Raw genomic sequence first — 17,251 nt, forward strand, 5'->3', positions numbered from 1 at the left:
ATATCATTAGAGAGACCACAAACATACAGAAGGATCACAGATGTTACCAAGAGTTGCATGGAAAATATATCAGTAGGTTGCCCGTATTGTTTGTTCATTGTGCATCATTGTTTTAAGGTCATTGTTAAGAATCACAGCTATGAAAATTAGAAACGATTTACTAACTTGTAACCTCATTTCAAGTAGCTACATCGTGAGCATGATTTATCAATCTGTTCTGTTTATTTTCTGAACTGACAAAAGTTCATGTCATGTCTAGGGCTCCATAGTTTCTGACCCTGATCATGTTGCATGGCTAATATTTCAGTCTCAATGAAATTAGAGCAAACAGGCAAACACTGATTAAGAGCAGGAGACAAGGATGTTGGGAAATCCTGTTGGACAAGCAGTTTGCAGTTGAATGGAAATGTAAACTTTTTATTAAAAAAAATTCATACCTTGTATCGTAGATATGTCAGCAGGATTCTTATGAATAAACATATGACTGCAACAGACACCTAAAGAAAATAACTCTTTAATACATCCATACACTAAACACCAATCATTATTCCATTATTAATAACCTTAAATCAATTCCACAACAACAAGCCTTACACAAAATAATTAAAAAATGAGATTTATCTGCAAGACTACCTGTGCAGCCCAAAGCGAGTGATTTCGTTTAACCCAAATAATTGAAGCCCTGGAAAAAATAAAGGTTTTTTTTTTTCTTTTTAAATGGAGCAAGTGAATAAATCAGAGCTTTTTTATATTGATATTGATTTTATATTTTAGTTTGAATTTTCTCTACATACCAGTTGATTTCAAGCAGGGTATAATTTTTGTATGTGCAGCCCAAGCTATGAGGAGACAAGAAATATCAAATATCATTATGGACCAGTCATTTTTATAGCAGTATGTAAACTGAATAGAAAAATGTAGCAAAGGTTACTTTTACATGATGAAGCAATATATTCCTTTTCCAGTTTTTTTTACACACACACACACACACACACACACACACATATATATGTTTAAAGGAAGTCTTATATTTCCATTGTCCCTTCAGCTGTGGATTGGCAATTAGAGACAATAAATTAGAGACTGCATAATGACTTTATGAGCTGCGTTTTCAGCCCATTACTGTATCTCATAGTCCAACAAGACTTTTTGTAATATAGACCTAAGCACATTTTTCTTTAAGCCTTTTCAAAAATGCACTGTGAATCAAGGAAGTGATGAAGAATCTTAAGGGTAACATCACATATGACTAAAAGTGAGCCTTCTTACTATAAATTCTGTCCATCAAACAATAAAAATAATCTACCATTTATGTTGATCTTCTGTGTCGGTCAGCGCTCTGAATATATACAAAATGCAGCTCAACACCTTGAGCGAAAGATAAAACACTCGAACCCTGAGACCTGAAAAATATAACAACTGTGTTTATAAAGCCTTTTAAACATGGTAATACGCTATAAAAACATGCACTCAACAAGTAGGATACACAAAATTATTGGAACACAAATGGAACAAAACACAATTAACTAAATTTAAGTTTAGATCAGTGTGAAATTATAAAAATATATTTGTATAATGTTCTGAGGTCCTTGTATTATGGAAACAAGAAACGTATAATTGGAAACATATGATCTGATAATGAAGTGTAAAGGGAGATAAAACGATAGCCTACTAGATCTTTGGTTTTTGATGCAGTAAAAGCGCAGGCGTTCTTTGAAACTATTCTGATCGACGGAAAAGTCCACCTGCACCCTAAAACACGGGCACAGTTACTGATTAAACAACAGAACTTATGCTTCTCATAAATAAATAAGCTACTTTTTAAAATCTGATGTTTTGATTTTCTGTTTGTAGAAAGGTTGCACTTCATCAAATTGGAATTATGTAATACAGTTATATTGTTTTTGAACACAATGAAACAATAACAATATAAAAGGTTTTCAGTTGTGAGTCAACACGGATGAATCTAGAGCACTTACTTGGCATCGTTTTGCCGTTTCTGCTCTCGAAGCAAAAAATCCTTCAATCTGTGCCTGAGAGGCAAGGGTTCCACTTCGTTTTCTCCATCGTCCATGTTTCTCAAAAGCGCCAAAAAACAACCTCTTTATAAAATCAGTGAGACAACTTCATATATAAATAAGCTCAAAAGTTTGTTAGTGTATTTTCGAATTATTCTTTATAGCTCAGCGTAATAAAACAGTGCATCGCTCTCGTGAATCCCTTGGTCTCTCTTCGCTGGGTCTCTGGTAAATGTGATTGATGGACGCAAATACTGATGCAAATATTGATGTCAGAAGTTGTACGTCATCGGCTTCACCTCAAGCATCAGCTTCTGACATGTGCGATATCGATATCGTCATAAATATAAAAAAAATGTTTTGCCTATATAGACATTAATGCATCGGCCAATTTTTTTGCATATGTATTCATAGGAAGGAAGTAAGAGATTACATATTACACATTAGAGACCAACACAAGAACGCGCTCTGAGTGCTCAAGAATACACGGGCACGAGCGCTTGGACAGCGCACCTGACACGCGCGACCATTTAACACTGTAACTATTAAAAGTTATCGTGGTTATTTATTTTGTGTATACAGCTGTTTAATAACGCTTACAAAAATCATCAAAGTCACTGTTTATTTTTCATATTTGAATGTCACTTAAGTTCATATGAGTCCATCCTGAAATCAAATCTGACACAGGCTGCTAACTTTGCTTCTCCAATGAATGCACAAGAGAGCAGTGTTTTAGAGGCTCTTCATGAGGTCATTGAACTCTTAATGGTGCAGTAAGCGTTTTCTGAGAATCCTGTTAAAAGAGGATGGGACTGAGCACCAAAACACAATTCTAGCCAGATAAAATACAAGTCCATAAACCATATCTGTTGTGAAAAAAAATCTTATCTGAATCAGGAGAGAAATCTGCACAGATAAAGCACCATTTGCAAGCGACAATATCCAAAACAACTCTTAACAAATGTGTTGGTGGATTTTGATGACACCAGGGAATTAACTTTTTTCCCTGGAGGAAGTGCTATTATGGATTATGGACTGATCGTTTGTCCAGCAGTGATGATTTAAAGCTAAAATGTCATAATGATGGGGTTTTTGTTTCTTACAAATGTGCTTTTCACTTCAAAATACATTAGCTGATTGGATTGGAGTCTTTTGGATTGCTTGTGTATAATTGTGATGTTTTTATCAGCTGTTTGGACTCATTTGGACAGCACCCATTCACTGCAGAGCATCCACTCTTGAACAAGTGATGTAATGCTAAATTCTCCAAATCTTTTCTGTGGAAGAAACAGACGAATTTAGATTTAGATTTAGATTTTTGGGTGAAATATGTCACACTGTCAGTATCTGTTTTCTTGGGTGTCCACTAGTGAGCTCACTTCTCCTTAGGCACTTCACCATAGGCACTATAATTCCTCTAGTCTGGTCCTGTCTTCACAGTAATTGCACTCCAGTTAATTGCACCAGGTGCAGAAGATCTATTGTCATTACTCTCCTTATAAATACCTGTCTTTCCCTGTTGTTTGTATGGAGTCCTTACCCTTCTTGTTACCTTTGTTCTCGTCTCCCGAGTCTTACCCTTGCCTTCTCGTCCTCTGAGTTCCCGTTCCCGTTCCACAAGGATGTGGTGGTCTTCTGCTCCGGCCTGGGAGGCTTCCGCCCTGACCACACGGTTGTGGTGATCTTCTGCACCGCCCTGGGAGACATCGCTCTCGACCATAAGGACGTGGTGGTCTTCTGTTCCGCCCTGGGGGGCATCCGTCCCGACTACACGGAGGTGGTGGTCTTCTGCTCTGCCCTGGGGGGCTTCCACCTTGACCACATGGTGGTGGTGGTCTTTTGCTCTGTCCTGGGGGACTCTGACCTCGACCACAAGGATGTGGTGGTCTTCTCTTCCGCCCTGGGGGTCATCCGCCCTGACCACATGGTTGTGGTGGTCTTCTGCTCCGCCCTGGTGGGTGTCACGCGATGTCCTTCATGGACTTATGTTTTTGTTTTCTTTTGTTTTTTTTCTGTCTTTTTCCTCCTTCGGACCTGGCCCTCCGTCCCTCCCCCTTATCCTCTGCCAGTCCACCACCCTCCTGGACTCCTTGTTTTGTGTTGCACTTCTCTTTTCTCTGTCTCCCCATTTTACCTGGTTGTCTTGTCTCTGTCTCCCCATTTTACCTGGTTGTCTTGTCTCTGTTTCCCCATTTTACCTGGTTGTCTTGTCTCTGTTTCCCCATTCTACCTGGTCCTCCTGTCTTTGTGTACCATGTTATCTGGCCCTCCGCCCCCCCCCCCCAGTCCTCCGCCGCTCCACCTCCCTCCTAGTTTCTTTGTCTGTTGGTTTTCCCTTGGTTTTGGGTGGAGCATCTGGCAGCTGCTCCGTGGAGGAGAGGGTAATGTCACGCTGTGAGTCTCTGTTTTCTTGGGTGTCAAAGCCAACACCCTCACCGATTTCATGCACCACAGCGTCAAGAGAATGGATCAGCAGCAGGAGAGCATCTCGAACACCGGACGCGCTGTCCAAGCACTGGTGGCACAGGTGTCCGAGCTCACCCAGCAGATCCATCAGCTCACGTCTCCCACTGCGGCCATCGCGCCGCCTGCGCCGACCGTTTCCCCAGGGATTCCCCAGGACCACTTCCGGCTAGAGCCGCGACTTCCGGCGCCGGAGAATTACGCTGGTGAGCCAACTTTTTGCAGAACATTCCTTAACAAGTGCTCTATGCATTTTGCCCTGCAGCCCCACACTTTCGCCACAGAAGAATCCAAGGTAGCGTTCACGCTCACCCTTTTATCGGGCAAGGCTGCCTAATGGGGAACGGCGGTGTGGGAAAATCAACATCCGTGCTGTGCCTCGTTCCACCTCCTATCTGACGAGATGAAGAGAGTTTTCGACCGGGCCGCGACCGCCTATCGCCTCTCGGAACTCCGACAAGGACATTCATCTGTCACCGAATATTCCATCGAGTTCCGTACCCTGGCGGCCCCGTGCCAGTGGAACGAGGTGGCGCAGTGGGATAGATTCCTGCATGGGTTATCCGACCGTGTTCAGCAGGAGATCTACCTCCTCGAGCTGCCCCCTACTCTCAACGAACTCATCGACCTGGCGTTGCGGGTGGAGGCCAGGTTTAATTGCCTGGGCCGCCAACACAGTCCTTCCAGACTTCCATTCTCTCCCAGTAGGCGGCGCTTGAGTCGAGAGAACACGATCGGTTCTGTCGAGGATCACGAGCACATGCAGATGGGTCGAGCTCGGCTGTCCTGGAGGGAGAGGGAACGGCGGAGGTCCCAAGGACTATGTTTTCTCTCATCGATTATCTCCTGCCGAACGTAATTATGACATTGGCAATAGAGAGTTGTTGGTGGTCAAATTAGCATTGGAGGAGTGGCGCCACTGGTTAGAGGGTTCAGGGGTTCCCTTTATTGTTTGGACCGATCATAAGAATTTAGAGTACATTAGAACTGCTAAAAGACTCAATTCCAGGTAGGCTCGGTGGGCACTTTTTTTCGGCCGTTTTGAATTTACCCTATCGTACCTCCCGGGTTCCAAAAATGTTAAACCCGATTCTTTGTCACGTCTTTTTGATCCCTACGCCCGTCCCGTTACTCCCGAGTGTATTTTGCCTGAGAGATTAGTAGTCTCAGCACTCGTATGGGAGGTCGAGTCGAAGGTCAAGACGGCCTTAGAAGGGGTAACGCCTCTGTCCGGTTGCCCACCGAACCGCTTATTTGTTGCCGGAGGAGTTAAGGTCCGAAGTTGTCCGGTGAGGTCATTGTTCCAACATGGCTTTTCATCCAGGGATAAGTAGAACTAATGGGTTGGTTAGACAACGATTCTGCTGGCCACGTATGGCTTGCGACGTCCGCGATTTTGTTTTGGCTTGTTCAGTTTGTGCCAGTGGTAAGTCATCTAACCGACCTCCTGATGGGCTCCTTCAACCGCTGTCTGTCCCTTCGAGACCCTGGTCACATATCGCTCTATATTTTGTTACTGCCCTCCCGCCCTCTAATGGCATGACAGTCGTTTTGACTGTAGTGGACCGGTTCTCGAAGGCGGCACATTTCATTTCCTTGCCCAAATTACCGACAGCCAAGGAGACAGTGGTTACTGTTTTAGATAACGTCTTTCAGCTCCATGGCCTCCCGGTAGACGTGGTTTCAGACAGGGGATCCCAGTTCATATCCAAATTTTGGAAAGAGTTTTGCAAGTTAATAGGAGCGTCAGTTAGCTTGTCGTCGGGTTATCATCCCCAAAGCAACGGACAATCTGAGCAAGCCAACCAAGATTTAGAAAGGACGTCCTTCTTCCTGGAGTCAACAACTCTCTATGGTGTAGTACGCCCACAATTCGTTGCCAGTGTCAGCTACGGGCCTCTCTCCGTTTCAGTGTAGTGTTGGGTACCAGCCACCAGTGTTTCCCAGTCTGGAATCTGAAGTCGCGGTCCCCTCCACTCACGCGTTTATCCAGAGGTGCCACCACACCTGGACCAGAGCCAGTGAGACTCTGCTCCGGGTGAGGGAGCGCACTAAGGCCAAGGCCGATCGCCACCGGTAAAAGCCTCCCGTCTACGTCGTTGGTCAAAAAGTCTGTCTTTTTACAAGTAACATTCCATTGCGATCCGTTTCTAATAAACTAGCTCCCAAATTTATCGGCCCGTTCACTATCACCAAGATCATTAGTCCGGTGACAGTCTGCCTCAAACTACCTCCTGCGTACAAGAGGATACACCCCGCCTTTCATGTGTCCAAAATTAAACCCGTGTTTTATGCACGTATTAATCCGCCTACTCCGGTTCCCCCGCCACCGCGTCTCGTAGATGGGGAACCGACATATTCGGTTAATCGTATTCTGGACTCGAGACGGAGGGGACAAGGATTCCAGTATCTGGTGGACTGGGAAGGTTACGGTCCGGAGGAGAGGAGTTGGGTACCTGCTAGCGACATATTGGATCACTCCCTTATTGATGAATTCAATCAGCAGGTAGGCCCTTCTGGGAACTCCAGGAGGAGTTCTTAGAGGGGGGGGGGGGTACTGTCACGGTTGGTCTGCACTGATTGGTTGTGGGTGTCTCCGTTAATTGTATCAGCAACATCTGCCACTCATTACTCATCCACTATATAATGGCTTGTCTCACGTCTTGTGTTTGTGAGATCGTTGTTTCATGTCGTTGTGTTTACCCCCGCCTGGCTTCTGTGTAGTTTGCGTTTGGATGTCTGTGTTTCCCCAGAACCTCATCCACTCTCCACACGATCACTCAGCCACGGACACTTACCGTCTGGACTTCTCACCGCCTTAATCATCCCTCTGGAGTGTTCCCGTAAATTCGTCTTTGTGTGTCTTTGTACAATATCTCATCATCTCATTAAACTTTGTTAACTCGCTATTGTCTGTCCTTTCACCAGCCATCACAATTACCCTCATTTGTTTAATAAATTACCTGCTATTGGATCTCTCCCTCCCCTTGTGTTTCTCTGGTGCACGATCGTTACAAAATATTCCTGTAATTTTAATAGACATACAAATTACACTGTAAAAATTACCAATTTTAGTGGTTAAAAAAATGAAAATTCTACAGTACAAACCTGTTAAATGGTTAACGGTAAAAATTGCATTTCAAATTTAGTAATTTGATGTTTTTTTGTTTTTTTAAATAACTGTTTCTTCTTATTTCTTATCTGTTATCTTCATTAGGGTTGTATGTTACATATAATCTTGTTAAATTAATGTTTATTGCATATTTCAGTTTAACGAGTCTCACTAATTAAAGGTAAGACTGTTAAAGGGGGGGTGAAATGCTCGTTTTCACTCAATATCCTGTTAATCTTGAGTACCTATAGAGTAGTACTGCATCAATCAGATCCCGAGGCTGAAACTGAACGAGAGCAGCAGCAGCAACGACTCGCTCCGAGCAGGGCTCGAACCCAGGTCTCCGGTATGGGAGGGAACGCACTAACAAGGAGGCAGAGATATTTTAAGCAGTTATACAACACACGATCGTGACCCTTTTTCGTTGGAATTGCATCATCCTTAAGAAATAAACGATATGCAAATCCGTCGTCAAACTGGGCCTTGTTTGTAAAACAAGCATCTTCGAAATGCAGGGAACAAACAAAAACACTTGCACAACTCCGTTGATGCTCTGTAAAAATAAACTCCATCCACTGGTTTTTTTTTTGGTAATCTGTGCAGGGTTGTCTTGCCCTGGCAACCAAAAACACACTTCTTTTGTGACTTTTCGCGACGCTCTCGCTCTGATCAGTGAATCGCTCTGATCAGTGAATGTCTGTGCTCTCAGTGCTCTGCTATATGGGAGCGCGAGCTCTTCCAGCAGAAATGCCCTTAGGACCCATATAAGGAAATTCCGCTCCATCTAACGTCATACAGAGCCATACTCGAAAAAAACTTTCCGAAACTTGTGACAAACCGGAAGGAGTATTTTGGGAACAAAAATACTCCTTTAAACGTACAACTTAATTTTTGAAACTTTGTCCATGTTCAGCATGGGAATCCAACTCTTTTACAGTGTAAAAAACTCAATATGCATGAAATAGCATTTCACCCCCCCTTTAAACCTAAGATGGTGTTACCGTATTTTTTTATGGTATAATTTTGGCAACCACAGCTGCTGGTATTTTACCGTATATTTTACAGATTTTTTTTTCAGTGTACAGTCAATCACGAATCTGATCATCATGAGTCTGTCTAACAGAGATACAGATCATAAATTGGATATTTTCAGAATATCATATGTTTGATATAGATTCGGATTATCACAAATCTAAAAACAGTTCATAAACATGATTCTAGTAGAGATTCAGTTCTTAATTTAAAAAAAAAATGTTACATTATCTTAATTTGTCTTTTGTTATCATTATCAGTACTAAATATTAATACATGTGTGTACTGGATGACGTATTGAACCATGATAAAAACAGGATTTATATATAATATACCATAACATTCTCAATTGTATCATCAGTCATGCGATGCTTGGTGAAGATCTGTTGGTGTTTGTCCACAGGGAGGCAGCGTTACTATTTGATTTAACACAAAATGTCCTTACCTCATGTTGTCAACAAGCTTCATCTTATCGAAGAAAGATTTCATGTGTTTTACATATTCTTCTGCACATTTCCATGCATGAATGGGTGTGTATTAGGGTTTGAGCAGCTTATGTGAACAGATTCTCTTTTGTACCCTGTTTGTGATGTCCTTGTAAAAAAGTTCTATGCTGTATTTCTTAATTCAAATAGGGAGGGTACTTAGTCCAACCAAAGATAAATATTGAGAAAAGCATCTTTTGACTGGACTTTTCCACAATAAAAATATACATGGCTTTATGTGAATCTTAGAAATGGGCATTAAAAACTAGTTCAGGGTGGTAATTTCCCTTGATATATTTTAAAGGATTAGTTCTTCATTAAGGTGTTTTTAACTTCAAAATGTTGCTTTTGGCTAAAATAAGAGTCCTCCTTTGAAAAAGTTGCCCGGTCTAAATCAGAAGAGAGAGATGCACAGGCCTAAAACAAAGCAAACCCTGTTAAAAACAGCCATAGATGAGAGTGTAGCTGGTTAATAAATCACACACACACACACACACACACACACACACGCACACACACACACACACACACACACACATATATATATATATATATATATATATATATATATATATATATATATATATATATATATATATATATATCAGCAAATATGACACTAATTATGTTAACTCACTTAATAGTTTGGACTGTGACTTTAGTGGGTAGTCTGTTTTACATTTTAGGAGACTTTCTTTGGTAGACAAAAAGCCAACCCAAGTGACCCATTAGGGACTAAAACATCATCCTATAAGCATATGATGAGGATCATGAGGCCAGTCAAATCAGAACACAAAATGTTTATTGCAGGAAGTTTTGTATGTACATGCGAAACACACAATATTTATTTACAGTAGAAATGTTCCTGGGTGAGTTGCTATTGAGCATAACAACTGAATAATACTGAAGTTAGGAATGTATCTTTGCATTGACATATTCAGTAGACTCACAACACTCCTGCTGATTCAGAATTTCATGTGCAGTAAAAAGACAAACCTACTCACTGTCATGCAAGAGCCAGTGTGACTTTGTATACATTGATGCAACAATCATCAATAGTGTGACATCACTGATTATGTTGTAAGACAGTAGTTGATACTGATACAAATCACAACAGAACAGAAACGGTTCTGTAAAACGGGGGGAAACAATACTGTACCAGCAACAATTCAACAGAGAAGTGTTCCCATGCAATGATCAAACAAATGCTTTGAACTGTAATTCTCTGTCAATATTCAACACCGATTCAAAATGTAGCTTGGTTTACTTGCATTCATGCAGTTTACTGATACAAATGTTTTACAGAGAATGATGAAGCAACTGATTTAAATTGCAACCTGCTGGTGTACAGTTGTCTGATCTTTACCATTCATTGTATAAAATAAATGAATAAATGAAAGCATTGTAGACCATGTCTAAAATAGTTCCCATGAATATTAAAAATATCCCTAAATATATTTGGTAAATTTAAGCAATTAAGAAAACTTTGAGCAATATAGGATATATTTTTAAAAGACCGATCTTAATTATCAATCACTCACACTTAAAGTGAGCATCAGGTGAATATTGTTGTTCATTGAAGTTTTAAAGGAGTGTTTTTGCATTTTTGTAATTTATAATTCAATTTAAAATGTAGATAAGAATAGGGTAAGATGAGCCTCCTGCTATTATAAAACTGCTATTACAAAAAATAATTTAAAGCATAGGGCCAATGAAATTTGATTTCTTACGAGTTCAACCTTCCCGTAGGTAATTTTGCCAACCACCATTAAAAATAAAATAAAAACTATGTTATGTTTCAGTTGTATTATTCAGCCAAATCATTTATATATAGTTAGATCTATTGAGTCATCAACATGTATGATATAGAGACTGGGGATAGTTGCCACATTGGAACTTTACAACAGCTATATTTTAAATGTTACACAAATGCTTGTTTTCTGTTATATTTATATACCTGTAGTTCAAAGTTACTTAAATTAGACAAAGCAGATATTTTTTCCTTGGCAACTATTTCAACTATGTGCTGCCAAATCTTCAAAGTATTTATCCATACAACAATTATATATATATATATATATATATATATATATATATATATATATATATATATATATATATATATATATATATATATATGTATGTATGTATGTATGTATTGACCTTCAAAATTATTAATAATAAACCTGCCCTGAGAATTACTAACTGGAGTAAAAACAGGTAGGGTTAGTATTCTGTGCTTTATTTCGTCAAATATTACAGCTTAAATAAATAGTAAAAAATATATAATTATGCAGTTCCTAGATACAAGATGTGTCTCATCTTACCCCACTCTCTCTAACTGTGCCTTGTGAAGGTCTTCAAACCACAAAAACAAATTCTCTCATTTACTGAATTTAAAAACTGCAGTATTATAATATATTATAACTGCAGTATATATATTATATAACTGAAGCAAAAGTGCTACTGGGACATCCACTGTGTGCACTTCAGAATGTTTTTTATTTATTTATTTATTTATTTAATATATTTATATTGTTTTTAATAAATACATTAAATATTAAGCTTGACACTGAAAATGAGAGGGGTTTGTACACTTTTGCACTATATTTAAATTTTAATTGGAAGCCAATTTTTGTTGTTGAAACTTTTACATTATACATTAACAAGCATTAACCCATTTGCATTCCTGTTAAATTTGGCTAAATCGCCTAAAACACTCAGTGTACCGTTGGCAATACAGTGGAGGTTTAAAAACTTGCACATAAGTTTCAATTTTAAAACTGAAAAAGTGTTTTACTTGGAATATATGCAAACTTATTTAAAACGTAAAACAAATAAATGTGAAAATAAGGCTAAAGGCCCATTCACACCAAGGACGAAAGCCATAACTATAAAGGTTAAGTAATTGTTATAAATATATGAAAAATAGTCCACACAACAGCAATATCATGTTTAGAATTACGTTTTCCAGCTGACGAAAGATAAAAACCCTTTATAGCCAATCAGAACCCATCCATCTTCAAGGAGCTTCTGCATTTAAAGTGGCAGACGACATCACTGCAGTGCACATTAGTGTCTGTTGTTGATGTGGAAGCCAGTTACCGTTACAGTTAGCTTTCTTGGTGTGAATGGGCCTTGACTTTCAAATATGGAATCTGCCATCTCAGACACCCTACTGGAGTGGTATAATTATGTGATTGCTGTGTCATGCACTTTTCCCTGACAGCTTCTCTTCAAAGTCCCATGGACAAACATCAGCCATGTTGAGGTAAGTGGACGGTGTTTGAGTTGTGTGGTTCTCAGTCGTTGGAGGCTGTTTATCATTTGAGATAACACTGGGCAATACCTCTGTCTCCCAGGGGCAAACATCAGCACGCTTACTGCCGCTGATGGCGGAGTCTCTAGTGGAGCTCCTCCTCCTGCCAGATGCCACTGTGGGAACTTGGTCCCCCTCTAATGTTTGGCTTGTGCGACGCTTCTCAGAGGGTTTGCTTGAGGAGCTTCTTCGCTCCTTATTTTTGGATGATCGTTTATCATCATCTTTATCCTTAGCTTTCTCTTTGGAGGAGCATGATCCTTTTCTTTTCGAGCAAGAATCTCTTCTCTTTGAATGATGTGTGGGGCTGGAAGTCTTGTCCTGGTTGGGGGACAGAGGGGGATCGTAATCCCAAGGACAGATATCAACCATGAGAGCTGGAGGCTGTAAAAGGCTACCCGTGGATTTGGAGATGTCTGAGAAGATGATTTTGGCTTTTCCATCTGTAGGAGTAACACTTTTTTTGCGGCTTGTTCTCTCTGGGGACAGTCGTACAGTCTCCATTGATTGCACCGATACATCCTCAAAGCTCCATGGACTTGCATCTTTGTGGGCATTGAGGTTGAGTGGTGATTTGGGTTTCCTCCCTTCATCCCTGTCCCCAGTCTTATCTCTGGAGCGGCGCCGGTTTGACAGAGATTGGCCCAAGCCTTTTTGTTTGTGTTGAGACTTGTGTCCACTTTTCCCATTTGTATTGGTTTCATTGGGGGCAATGGAAACATGCTTCTGTGACTTGCCCTCTGTTGGAGTGGGTAACTCCTCCACCTCCCAAGGGCACACCTCAGAGAGATCATACAGGTCCTTGCTCTTCCCTGGTTCTGAAAAAATGGAAGGCTGACTGCCACTCACCTGCTGCTTCATGATGCCCATCTTACTAGGTGTTTTGGTGTACTCAACCGACTGGCTGATGATCATTTTGGGTAAACACTCAGGGGATTCATCCACTTCTGAAAGTGCTGAGCTGTCCTTTGCTTTGAGACCCTTTTTACTGGCATCTTCCACACTGTGGGTCTTCCCCGTAATGCCCAGCTTCTTTTCTCTGGCGCTAGCAATGACAGACAGTGACTTCTGTAACATAGAGGTCCGAAGATGTACAGGCTTTTTTTCCGCTGCTAGGTTATGTGCACTGGCGGACTTGCACACTAAGGGCACTGATTCAGTAGATTCGGCTAACTCGACCTTTGGCACCTCAGGGTTCTTCTTGTTGGACCTCCGCCCCATCAAGGTGTCAAGCAGAGAAGCCTCAGTAGTAGAATTCTCAATTTTATCTTCACAAACACCATTGGTTTCCCCTCCTTGGTCGTGTGTATGGTCATAGCTATGAGATCTCTTCAGTGAGAACATCTTTCTTTTTAATGATTCTTCCCTTGACTTCCCAGAGTGAGATGGGTCAAATGGGTTTCTCCTCAGGGTGCCTCTGTTACTCCCGTGGTCACTTGCATCTCGATCTTCCCGGCTGTATTGCCGACTCACTGTCTCTGGTATTTCTGTGATGCGGCGCATTAGTGTCCGTCCAAGTCCTCTCTTGGAACTGCGTTTTTTCTGTAAGTGAGGGTTATTGGCCAGCATCTTCTTTCTTTTATAGACCTCCAGTTGGGCATAAAGTTTCTTGAGCTCCTCCTGATAAAGGCAAAGAACACATAATACAAAACAAAGTGAAGTTTTCACTCTTATGTCCCTTGTAGAAGAAACAAACTCAATTCCTCTACTCTAAACTGACCCAAATATTAATTTAATGAAAAAGAACCCAGTTCTCATTGCGTTTACATTGTTTCCTAAGATTTATGTTTGGTGTTTTTGCATTTAGATGAAAGTGAAGAGTGTAGTGAACATAGTGAAGAGAGAGACAGACTGGAAAGGACAAAAAAAAAAAAAAAAAGGTTTTTAACTCCAGTTGCTAGAAACTGCAACTGCGATAAATGTAAGGGCACCGGTCATGAGGCTATTTTTTGGCATTAAAGTGATTTTAGATCATATTTTGCTTGTGATCTGGTCTCCATCAATGATTTAAGCCCCTTTCACACTGCACGTCGGACCCGGCAAATTGCCGGAACATTGCCAGGTCGCCTTCTGTATGAAAGCCAACACGTCCCAGGATTGATTCCGGCATTGAACCCGGATCAGGGACCTAGTAACATTGCCGGGTTCAATCCCGGGACGAGCGCTGTGTGAACAAAAGCCAGATCTAATGCTGTGTCGTAGTGATGACGCACGTTATCGTGCGACTCTTTTACCAGCTGTTTTGAAGGAAGATCAACGTTCGTGACAAAAAAATATGTGCAAACTGTAATGAAGCAGAGATAAGTTAGTTCCTCAATTTCCGCGCTGACGCCGAGATCTTTGGCCAGCTTCAGTGAAAATATAACGTGCCTAACGTTTTCGACTCGTACATTAAACGTCACGCCCTGATGTCACGTGCCATTAAGGGACCTTTACGGGTTGTGTGTGAACGCACGCACAAATTCCAGGTAATCACTGGCAGTGTGAAAGTGCAACATCTAGCGACCCGGGAACAATTGCCAGAACACTTTACCCGTGTATTTGCCGGAATCGCAATGTGAAAGGGGCTTTAGCGTTCTTTGATCCAACAAATAATGGAAAGTACATATTTTACAGAGATGACACTCGCAAAGAACAATGAATTTCACATTCAAAGTATTTTAGTGAAAAAAAAGTTTAAGATTTCTATTCACTAATACCATGGAAACCGTGTAAAATACTCATTGTGATGGCTATGGCCACACACAGGGTAACATCACCTAAGTTCTAAACATTTGATTACTGTTTTATTTCACCTCCTTAGTTTGTTGCACTTATCATTTACAGTCATCTTAACTATAATATTTAAATAAGGAACACAATACAGTTTTGATTTGGTTTATTTTGCTTTACCTTTACATTGATTTTCAGGGAGTGCACTAATCCCATGTCTCTTTGTGGTGAGTTACCTGGACCTGTTGGGGGCGGTCCCTTCCTGGTTAGGCAAAAGGAGTGGGTAAGGGCTGAAGAGACCTATATCTGGGAGCCAGCTCATTAGGCCATGCCATGTTTCACCATGTGCCGGGGGGGGGGGGGTTGTCCTTAGTTAGCTCTCAAGTTCCAAAGTGTTAGTTTTGTTTACCCCTTCTATTTTATTTGGTTTTGTCAAGCTGTTATATAAGCTTTCTTCTGTGTCTTTGGGGCAGGTCAGTTTTTTGTTTAGTTAACCTTGCGTTGTGTGTCGATGTATTTGAGCTTATATTCAGTTATTTTTTTGTTGACCTCTTTTTAGGCCTAGTTATTAATTTTGGTCCTTATGTAACTTTTCAATATTTTGGGTAATAAAACCCCACTTTTTGAAAAACCTCCTGTGTCCTCTTGCCTCACTGTCTAGTTCCCTGACACTCACGCTGCTGTCTCCATAAGACTAGAATAATAAATAAACACTACTTCTGTCATGTTCTTCATCATTAACTTTTGTACAGGTAACCTGTGATGGCTAAAATTATTTGTAATATTCAAAGCAACAATGAGAATTTCCTGCTTAAAAGTATAGTTTCCTCCAGTTCATACTGCTATCAAATGCCTAAAATGGACCGAGTCTGAAATACCATAAGTGTACCTAAACAAGACATTATTTGAGATATCGCTAACAAGAGTTCACTGAAATTTAAATGGAAATCTAAATGTGATTCTGAACCAGTACCAGGCAATTTTGAACAATGGGGTCCAAACATTGCAAAATTTTGTCAGATTTTTTGATTTTGGTTTTAGGATATTTTTTGTGTGTATAGAAGTTCAAAGGGCCAATGAAAATGTCTTACCCTAATGTCCTCAGGATCCAGACTGTGCACACTCCAGGCAGATGTTATACTGCTGTTTAGACAGGAGCCTGAGTGACCCATATCCAGCTCATCTTCATAAGCCTCTGTGGCTATATCCTCACGTGTATGAGTTCCAGTGAACAAGAACTGCAGTGAAGGATGAAACAATACATTAACCTTTCTCAAAAACTGTGCTAAAACTCCATACGCTGTTAGCAGACATTCTACAGATTTAACAACAAGGATAATAATCACCTTTGGAATGAGAAGTAATCCCAGAGTAACCGTCACTGTCAGATGCGTATGGACAAAAAATAACATTAGCATCCAGTCTGGATGCAGCCCAGTGCCAAGAGAGAACCTGTAGATCAGACCAAAACTTGTTAAAGGTGCCAAAAGCATCTTCCATCACCACGTGCAGGCCACTCCTCTGACTTTTGTTTGGACAGAGAATCAAAAATGGCAGATCAAAGCTAAATAAACGTTGGAAATATTTTAGGAACAGGAGCAAATTTCACAACATAGAGCTTCAAACAGCATAATGAGGGCAAATGTAATTGAAAGTGGTGTGTCATCTAAAGGCTTGCTCTGTTTATTTAAACAGTGTTTAGTCAACGGTGTTAGGTATCCTGATTATTTTGGAGGGAATGGAGGTCACCGTTCCTCCGTTATGCAAAGAGTACTGCAACTCTGACTCATTAATCAAACTGCCTTTCAAGAGCTTCTTTGGCAAAGCATCAAAACAGTGCATCAAACAGAGCTTATCTGCTAGAACCAGCAGGGGTGGCTGACATAGGAAATGATTCTGCTAAAACTTCTAGGCACTGTCATACCTTCATTATAAATAATGCCAGTTACTCCACAAGTATACTCTAGGACAGAGATTCTGACTCAGGACCCAGGTTATAAATGCATGAAGTGGCAGCCCAATGCACTACCAAAACTGTTTATCATTCAAAAATAATACATTTACAAAAAATAGAATATTAAAATGTATTGACATTAACTAGGCCCAAACT

General features: G+C 40.6%; 1 protein-coding gene across 1 annotated transcript in view; it reads right to left on the reverse strand.

Annotated features, from left to right (window-relative positions):
• Positions 1 to 11,255: 11,255 nt before the first annotated feature.
• The window catches only part of LOC113038786 (probable G-protein coupled receptor 158), a 41,493-nt gene continuing 35,497 nt past the window's right edge, over positions 11,256 to 17,251 (reverse strand). The window contains exons 9-11 of the mRNA XM_026196443.1: positions 16,488 to 16,593; positions 16,233 to 16,379; positions 11,256 to 14,049 (exon numbers count right to left, since the gene is read on the reverse strand). Of these exons, the coding sequence (XP_026052228.1) occupies positions 12,319 to 14,049; positions 16,233 to 16,379; positions 16,488 to 16,593 (1,984 nt within the window). The 3' untranslated portion in view covers positions 11,256 to 12,318. The remainder of the gene's footprint in view (positions 14,050 to 16,232; positions 16,380 to 16,487; positions 16,594 to 17,251) is intronic.

Source organism: Carassius auratus, chromosome 2 (assembly GCF_003368295.1).
Source record: "Carassius auratus strain Wakin chromosome 2, ASM336829v1, whole genome shotgun sequence".
In the NCBI taxonomy this organism is placed as follows: domain Eukaryota; kingdom Metazoa; phylum Chordata; class Actinopteri; order Cypriniformes; family Cyprinidae; genus Carassius; species Carassius auratus.